Genomic DNA, 9,381 nt, shown 5'->3' with positions numbered 1-9,381 from the left:
GGAAAAAAAGATATGTCCGAGTCATAATCTGGACTTAAATCTAATTAATGTGGTGTTCAAGTTTATCAAACAGGACATTTGTGTTCAAAATCCCACCAATATGGCTGATTTAAAACAATTCTGCAAGGAAGAGTGGGGAACAAATCTTCCACAATAATGTTAAAAGCTCATTGCTATATATTGCAAACACTTGATACAGAGGATCTCCAACAAAAGATCTTCTGTTTAGGGGAGATCTCACACACGCACACAAAAACTGATCAATCCACCAGGATCCTGACAGAGAACTCAACAAGGTAGCAAAATATGAGATACAAATCTGTTCAGATTTAATTCTGATTTTCCAAATCAAGTTCCTATTCATGGATCATTAACAGGTAAATCATAGCAACAACCTCGGTTAGCAGGCTAAGTTATCTTTGACTAGTTTGGCTGATCAATGCTTCCTTGCTTTGGGAACAGCTGAAGGTTACTATGGAGCATCCAGATAAGCAGTGAAGAGGAATGTGGAAGCTAATCTATAGAAAACAACTCTCACAACCTAAGTCCAACTTGCAGGCTGTGGTGCAGCCACATGAAACAGCGGCTGAATGTGACTGACAACTCCAGAGATTAAACTGATTATTGGACCGCTGCTGGAGTGAAACCAAAGCCTACACTCGTGATGGTGCCATGAGATATAGGCAGTAAAATGTAAATAATGATTTCATCTGAATAACTAAATCAGAAGAACGTTTTGGAAAAGCACAAACACAATGTTTTTTTTCAATAATGCACTAGTCGACATCAATGAGATTTAAGGATCTTATCTCAACTAAGTCACAAATTACTATCTAGACTATTGATTTTGAATAAAGCAGGCTGAATATTATGGAGATATTTTTGGAGGTATTCCTGGTGCAAAAGTACCTCCATAAAATTGTATTTAATCCATGATGATACTGGTGGAATTTAAATAAACATTGTTTCTCTTTGTAGTTCGTTTCTCTTTGATATATTTCAATGCAGATATATTTTGTTGCTTTATCCAACCATTTTAGGAGCTATTTTCATTTTTTCTTTTTGTTAAGTCCATTAACTTTGACCTATGAATCATTCAGGCACAATAGGACTCTAAGATACACAAGATAAATAAGCACTGTGTCCACAAATTGCAAAAAACTTTCCAAAGAACCAGCAATTGTCATGTAATGCATGGTATTACATGACGATAATACCATGCATTACATTACAGTAGACAGGAACGTGGCATGAGTGTAGTGAAGGTTAAATAATAGAAACAAAATATGTACTGATCTTTCATTTGCACATATACTTTCCAGAACTCACCAGGTACTTACCAGCAATGCACCATATACATTCCTCAAACGTCCGTAAAACTTAAAAGGTACCAATTTAAAGAAAATATCTGGTAACTTAAAGAAAGTAACTTTTGAACTCTGGAAAGTACTGTGAAGTTTTCTATTGCACTTATTGAAACTTACCCTGCTGTTATCTGAACTTATTAGAGTTTGCAAATCATGAGCAACTGTTACTGAACAAAAAGGTATATTCTCCTAAAAGAACATATTTACATTAAAACTATGATTTTCATTGATTTTATTCAAATGGGACAGTGCGTATTAATGAAGTACTATTGTAAAAATGCACATTTTGTAAAGTACATTATATACAAAATATTATTTAAATTATTTTAACTGCATTTCCTGAACTAGGTATTCGCTGCTGACTCCACACATTTCCACACATTTTTGTGGTTTTTCATGTTGAGAGTGGGGAGTGTATTGTTTGTTTTTATCTTGAGAGTTTATTGTTTATAATTCTGTACATCGCTTTAAGATGCTTTTAGTATGAAATCTATTTTTTTATTATTGATTAATTTACTGATTGATATTAGTTTAGTTCATTTACCATTTCAAGGTTGTCATTCTGTGAAAAGTGCTGGCAGGCTGATATCTGATGCTCATACAGAACTTATTGTGAGCCTCTGTTCTTGCAGATGAGGTTTTGAAACCTCATCTAAAATGTTACCTATTTATTATATCACTTAAATATTTACTTATCAGTTATTAACCATGAGTCTGGGTATTGTGTCTTAATTTGACATCAGCTGCTTTAACTCCTGATTACCAGACCTGAACTGCAATAGAAATGTTGCGCCACCTAGTGGAGACAGCAACTAAAGCATCACATGAGCTGAATGACTTCTCTCTCTGTACTTGTGGGTCGCATAAACTGGGTGTTAATTGCTAAGTGCAGCTCTCGACTCACCTCCTCTGCAACTGCAAGGCAATCTATTTTAAAGCTGGGGAAACGGAAAAAAACAAAAAAAATATGGCAGCATTTCATGTTGTGATGTCTACATGAGACAGAATGGGAAGCAGAAGAGAATCTTGGACGTTATGTTGAAGTGAAATCAAACAGATCAGTAATGAAAAGGAGCTTTTTTTCTGATCTGAGAGCGGTGCCCTATTTCCAGACTGCTCGGTCTACCTGCGCTCGGAGAGCCCCTCCCTCCGTTGCACGCCTCCCCCACCCCCTCTTGCTCCTCGGAGTTTATGTTGCACTCGTTGCAGTAGGAGGGTCCATGTGCACAGAATGACGTCGCTCTGACTGCAAGTCCAACCGACTCCTGCGTTTTTTTTATTTTATTACTCCTCTTTAAAAAAAAAAAAAAATTAAAAAAATGCAGGGCCCCAGATTCGTTAATCTGCGAAATTACAGCCATAATGTGAGATTATGCGCCGCTGCCGCCCGACCCATCGCTGAGGCTCGTCTTGTCAGGAACAGCGGCTCGCCGTTGAGGATTACTAGAGATAATACGCAGTAGACTTTTACGGTGTGCGTTTAGCTGTCAAACTGACAGCTATGTGTCAGGAAGAGTAGTTAGAGCACGTTTGTTGATATTTATTCACTTTGCAGTGCGCGTCTGTCCTCCCCTGTCTTCTGGATTACCGCTGCCCAGCAACACAGCCACCTGACAACTCTGAATGTCGTAATTAAGGTAAGGAAGGACGGAGCTCCGCGTTTCACAGTGTGCATTTTAATTTGGCGCTGCTTTTGGATGATAATTTAAGGGAACACGCTGTCTGGTCGGATGTTTAAACACTCGCATCCCAGGTCGGATTACTCTGACAGAGAAATCTAACAACTTTCATCCGGGGCAGCCAGTTTTCCGTCTGCTCCATAATAAAACTCTCCGAGAAGTTTATGCACACCGTTTCATCCTTAAGACATGAACAGCAAAGTGGTATTTTGAAATAGATTTCAAATGTATGAATTGATGTTTTGGAGATTGTTGGAAATAACAAAAATTTGATTTAAATCATTTACATTTTCCTCTTTTCTGCTCAAATATTTTGTTTCATTCATAAAGTAGCAAAAGTCGCAGAAGTAACTTCATAGTTGCAACAAAAAAAAAAGAGCAAATCGCCTGTATTCCTTGTGCTTTATAATTTCTGCGCACCGTCAAAATGGAGAGATGTGCAGAAAGTCCCAGAGGCAGAGTTTCCGCCGCGGACCATAAACAGGATTATTCAATATGAAGTATGTTTTAGTCTTCACATTTTTATATCTGGGCGCTAACGAACAGGGTACAACAGTAACCAAAAGTGAAAATGAATGCAACGGAATATTTTTTGCATTAAGTCGAAATCGAAGTTTAATTCAGTCAAATTTTCCTTCTTGCTGTGATCTAATGTGTGCATGGCAGCCTACGATAAATATATATCACACAGCGGTGTGCTATGATTGCAAATGCGTTGATTTTAACTGTTAGATTGTTTTATTCAAACATCATATTGATGCCCCGGTGTATGCAAACTACAGCTGAAGTTGTGTCGCAGCAATGTTGTGGTCTCCTAAGCAGGAACTATTGAGTGACAGCTTTCGGTCCAATCACTGCGCGACCTGATGGAGCTGAGGGACTTTAGACTGAGCCGTCCAATAGGGGCGCAGATGAGGTGGGAAACTGACAACGTCACGGAAATTAATTAACCCTCAGTTTGCGCTTTTATCGTACTGCTGTCAGATTGCACATTGCCGAAGTTCAGCGACAAGACGATTTATAGAGAGAGAAAATATGATCCAGACTTGTAGAGAATAAGTCTTATTTCTTTATATTGCTCTGGGGACACATTTTAAGAAAGAAAAAGAAAAATCAGGCATTCATTTTCTAAGAATTTATATATATATAAGAAGATATCTATACCATCATAACAAATCCCTGGTTTTATGGCCTTTGTAGTTCAATAATCTTTATGTAAAATTGTGCAACTTTTGTTTAATGCACATACTTGTACCAGTCATTTTCAAAAGCATTAAAAAATAATAACTTCAGAATGCCTTTTTTTTTTTTTGCAAAAACAGCAACTTGCCTGTTTTTGATGCTTTATATTATTGTGTATATAATCTACTGTTATATACACAATAACAGCATATTATTGTGCATAATATGCACAATAACAGTAGGCTATTGTGCATATTTTTTTGATCTAAATATATTTTATTTCAAGATGCCTTGACTGTTTTTAAAAAATAGTTTTTAAAGTGGATCATTTAGTGATTTGCTGCAATGTTTATTTAAAATCAGGGTATTTATTGGTGAAAAAGAAATCAAGTTTTTAAGTGATGGCAACTCTTTAGTGGTACTTGGGCAGATTCAACTGCTTCTTTTATCTATTGTTTTAAGAGATTCTAGTATTTATTCTTTCTGAGGAGAAATCAAATAAATTAATATTGTTATAAATCTAATAGACAGCACATTAAATTTTTATTGAAGCAAGGTGGAATTTTTTTCAAAAACCTAAATACAACCGAATTGGGAAAATTGTATGAAATATCAGTACAAATATCAATAAAACAGGAATAATTACCAGCTATACTACTGTTTTAAAATTTCTCTTGGTCTGGCAAAAAATATACAGTATAATCCACTTTGGTGGTTACTTTCATTGGGCCTATTACGATAACAAATTTTGCTGGATGATAAATTGTCCCAAAAGTTATGCTGATAAACCATAATATTGTGGTTTTGGAACCATTTTTAAGTAGTCGTATGGCATAATAATTGAAGAACACATTCTCAATTATCAATAAACTTTAAACTACAATGAACATTTCACTGAAACTGCCAGTAACAGTTTAAAGTCTTCCAAAGGAACAAAGTCTATCTACATAATAACACAATTGTTCTTCAAAAAAAAGAGCTAGTTAAGAACAAAGCACCAGATAGATGACTTTTATCATCCAGTTTTTGGTAGAAAGAAAAAAAAGAGAGAAAAATTATTAATCATCCAAATGGAAATTATTGAGTTTGTTTCAATTTATCATACATTTAATTGATTTATTGCTTATTGTGACACGTCTAATTAAACTAAGCAGTTTGCAATCTAATATCCATAATAAGTGCTGTGTTTGTTTGCTAGGTGACTCAATGAGCCAGCAATGGAGACCAAAGGATACCAAAGTTTCTTTGATGGAGAAGACGCAGAGAATAAATGGTCTGAAGCCCCGAGCACGATGGAGTACTCCTGCAGCACGGAGGATTCGAGTCTGACTAGCAGCGACATCCTGATGGATGTAGTCAATGTCAGCTGCTGTGCTGGAAGCCTGGCAGCCAACAGCAAAGACAAGAATACCAAGAAGCAGGAGCAGCCAACGCTTCAGCTCAGCCAGAGCCAGCCATTTGTTCTCCCACACTTCAACAACACCCTGCATGGTCTTAAACAGGAAATGGACTCCAAGGAGCTTTCCAAGACTGTGGCTGAGTCTATGGGTCTGTATATGAACGCTGCCAGAGAGGCGGACTTTGCTTTCAGCCATCATGGAGGCAGCTCAAGCCCAGGGAAACCTTACCCAGTGTGTGGGCGCTCGCTGGAGGAGAACCAGTGCGGCTCCAAAAAGAGTCCCAAGTTGAAACCCTTTGGCTTTCAACAGCCAGGTTCCACTCCCAGGGAATGCACCACTGGGACTGTAGTTAGCTCAGCGTCCATGCTCGTGTCCTCCCTGTCTTGCAGTCCCCAGACGTCCAGCTGCATCTCAAGCCCCGGAGGCAGCAACAACATGGTGTCATCTACAACCAGCCCTACATGCTTTGGACCACTTTGCTCATCTGCCAGCAGTCCTGGAAGCCAGACTTTGTGCGCAGCAACTCTAGCCAACATCAAGAGCAGGAATTCAGTCACATGTAGCCCTGTACAGTCCAGCACAGTCGGTTCACCTCCGCTGACCAGTCCGCTTAATGTCATGAGGTCCCCCATGTCCAGCCCACAAAGCATGAGCAGCGTGCGATCCCCTCCATCCTGCAGCACTACATGTAACATTAGGTCGTCTGTTTCCAGCCCCACCTGTGGCAGCTGTACTGCCGCTACTAATAGCAGTAACGCAGCAAGGCTGTCCATCTCCAGTCCGGCCTCTGGGGGCCCTATGGCTGCCAGCAGCCCCCAGAACCCCTCCTCTGTTGGGTTTCCTGTGTCCAGTCCGGCTGGTGGGATAGGTTTGGTTCAGAACGACACCAACAGTCCGGACGCGGAGGGGATGACCAGAGACACAGATTTCAAGAACTTTGAGTTCCCTAAAGTGGAGATGGTGGACGGGGAGGTGTTCAGCGTGGGGCTGGACCAGATGGGCATGGTTAAGTACATCAAGAATGAACCTGAAACTGACTTCCGGAGCATGTGTCTCGGCAGCTCCAAATGTAACGTGAGCAGCGCGCCATTAATCACGCAGATTAAGAGTGAGCCAAACAAAAACGAGGGTTGCATGAACCCGCAGCCCTTCGGAGAGACGTCGCCGTCCCTCGGCCTCTTCCCCGCATCCGAGACCACATATTTATCCCTGAGGAACAACATAGACGAGTACAGTCTCTCTGGGATCCTAGGGCCCCCAGTCTCTTCTGTGAATGGGAACTATGAGACAGACTTGTTCTCCAATAATGTACTGTCTAAAGGGGTCAAACAGGAGTCCAATGACGGCAGCTATTACCAAGAGAATAACAGCATGTCCACCTCCGCCATTGTTGGAGTTAATTCCGGTGGACACTCATTCCATTACCAGATTGGAGCGCAAGGAACAATGTCATTCACGCGGCATGACATGAGAGACCCGTCCAACCCTTTGTTGAATCTAATTTCACCTGTAACGGCGTTAATGGAGTCGTGGAAATCTCGGCCAGGGATGTCACAGGGTTCGCTGTCAGCCAGGAGTGAAGGCTTCTCGGGTCAGAACTGCGTCGCTGACAGCATGTCAAGGTAAGAGGAAGAAAACGCATCTCTAAGGAGTCTCTGGTTGAAATTTGAAGAGCAGCTTTACTCATGTCTTTCAGAGTATTCCTCTTGAATGTTTCATAAGTGATGTGTACCTTGAGAACTGCAAAATGGAATCAGTAACACTTAAAGCACATAAAATGCATTGTGACACAGTGGAAACTGGAATTACACAACAAGGTTCAGGTCGCAGACATGACATCATTTCTCTGTGCTGCACTGCAACACCAAGACAAAGTTTAGCTCTTATCTGCAAGCAATCCATAAATATAGACACATTTTATTGGTTTCTTATCAGGACGTCTAGCTGAGATCTCCTCCAATGCAAATAGCTGTTTATTGTAGTCTGTTGGAAGCATTATAAATAATAAATGTCTGATCATTACAAGCTTTTGTTGCCAAACACGTGTAATAAACAGCTGATTACGTTGAGGCCCAGGGGAAAACAAATCTGTGTTAGCTTGCTAAGATGGTAGAAATCAAACCCAGATGTTGAGGTTCAGTTTTGTTCTGGTCTACCAGATTCACCTGAAGAAAGTACATAATTAAAGTGTTAATGTGTAAGCTGTAACCTGAGCCGTTAAACCCAAAAAACATCAATGAAAAAGTTTAAACAGGAGCGTATTAAATACCAGTAAAATCGCTGAACTTTAAGGTCATTATGTTCTGGAAGTTGGACAGGTGATAAACACATTATCAGTTTATTCTCCTGAAGAGCTCACTGATTGTCCTGCTCACCCTAGCTTTTAGTTCACTTGCTGTTATTTTTGGTTCTGATTTAGCAGGACGAACTGCCAGATACAATACATTACAAAAATATCTATACACTTTTTACATTTTCCATTTTTACTTTAGATTTTAAGCGATAGGATAAGTGTTTAATTGTTAAAGAGGGAAAAATTACTAATGTTTCTGTGGTTTAATGTAATCTGGACTTTAACTGAGCCATTTTATTACAATAATACATATAAATCTGAACCATTCAATCATTGATCTGGACATATTATTCAGCTTGTCCTGTGAGGACAGTGGTACCCAAACTTATTACGTCATGGTCCAGAACTGTCAAGTTGAAAGTAATTGAGGGTCACAAAAGATTGCTAAGAAAAAAATTATCAAGAAAAAATTATTTACATGACTAACACAACTAAATATTTTGGTAAAATAAAGAAGTTTGCATAGAAAATAGAGCTATAAATAATTAAGATCTGAAACATAGGTTTGTTTAAAACAAATGAAAATAAATGATTAATAAAATCAAACAAGCAATGAAATTTTATTTGAAGTGAAATTAGTGGGTGAAAAAAGTAGAATCCTTCATGTTGTGCCTCCATATGTAGAATAATACTGCTCGGTGTAACGCTGGTAAAAACTTTAAAGGGTTAATAGAGTAGCAATATTGTGATGACTTTCTGAAGGCAGAGTTTCAGAAAGAGCAGGAGTTTCTTAAACAGACAGGTCCAATTTCAAGATGTTGAATTACAAAGTAAATTTTCTTTTAAGTTATATTTGATATATACAGCATTTTTACAACTGAAGTTAACATAGTTACTTGATTGCGATATAAAATAGCACTATGTGGCTGGAAAACGCATATTAATGGCCAAATTTGTCGAGAGCATGAATAATGGGCGGGTTCTCTCTGGGTACTCTGGCTTCCTCCAGTCCGGATACATGACTGTTCGGTTAATTGGTGTCTAAATTGCCCTTAGGTATGAATGTGTTGCTTGTCCTCCTGTGTGTCTCTGTGTTGCCCTGCAATGAACCGGTTCAGGGTGTAACCAGGTTTTTGCCTAAAGACTACAGCCCCCAGTTCAAGTTCCTTTCACTTTACAATTTTGGGCTTTCGTGTGTTGGTTTACCATGTGAAATCTTTAAAAAATTGCTTTGAACTTTGTGGTTGTAAGGAAAATTTTAAGTATAGGAGTTGAATGCTTTTCCAAAGCAGTGCAAAATATATATTTGGCAGCAAGTTCACCTGGTTAGATTTATTCTTAGTCTTGAAAATCTTGAGCTGATTGATTATCCATTTAATTATTGCGCTCCTTATAAAATACTCGTGGCTCGGTTGAAGCGAGCTCTGGGGCTGCTCAGACGTATCTGTGTTTGAGTTTAT

The 9,381-nt window shown here is 39.0% G+C and overlaps 1 protein-coding gene across 1 annotated transcript in view; it reads left to right on the top strand.

The window, feature by feature from the left end:
• The first annotated feature begins 2,578 nt into the window (after nucleotides 1–2,578).
• The window catches only part of nr3c2 (nuclear receptor subfamily 3, group C, member 2), a 103,316-nt gene continuing 96,513 nt past the window's right edge, over nucleotides 2,579–9,381 (top strand). The window contains exons 1-2 of the mRNA XM_028017787.1: nucleotides 2,579–3,004; nucleotides 5,427–7,250. Coding sequence (XP_027873588.1) covers nucleotides 5,446–7,250 — 1,805 coding nt within the window. The 5' untranslated portion in view covers nucleotides 2,579–3,004; nucleotides 5,427–5,445. The remainder of the gene's footprint in view (nucleotides 3,005–5,426; nucleotides 7,251–9,381) is intronic.

This window comes from Xiphophorus couchianus, chromosome 5 (genome assembly GCF_001444195.1).
Source record: "Xiphophorus couchianus chromosome 5, X_couchianus-1.0, whole genome shotgun sequence".
Lineage (NCBI taxonomy): Eukaryota > Metazoa > Chordata > Actinopteri > Cyprinodontiformes > Poeciliidae > Xiphophorus > Xiphophorus couchianus.
The sequence above is the reverse complement of the archived record's forward strand: the minus strand, read 5'-3'. Positions and strand labels throughout refer to the sequence as shown.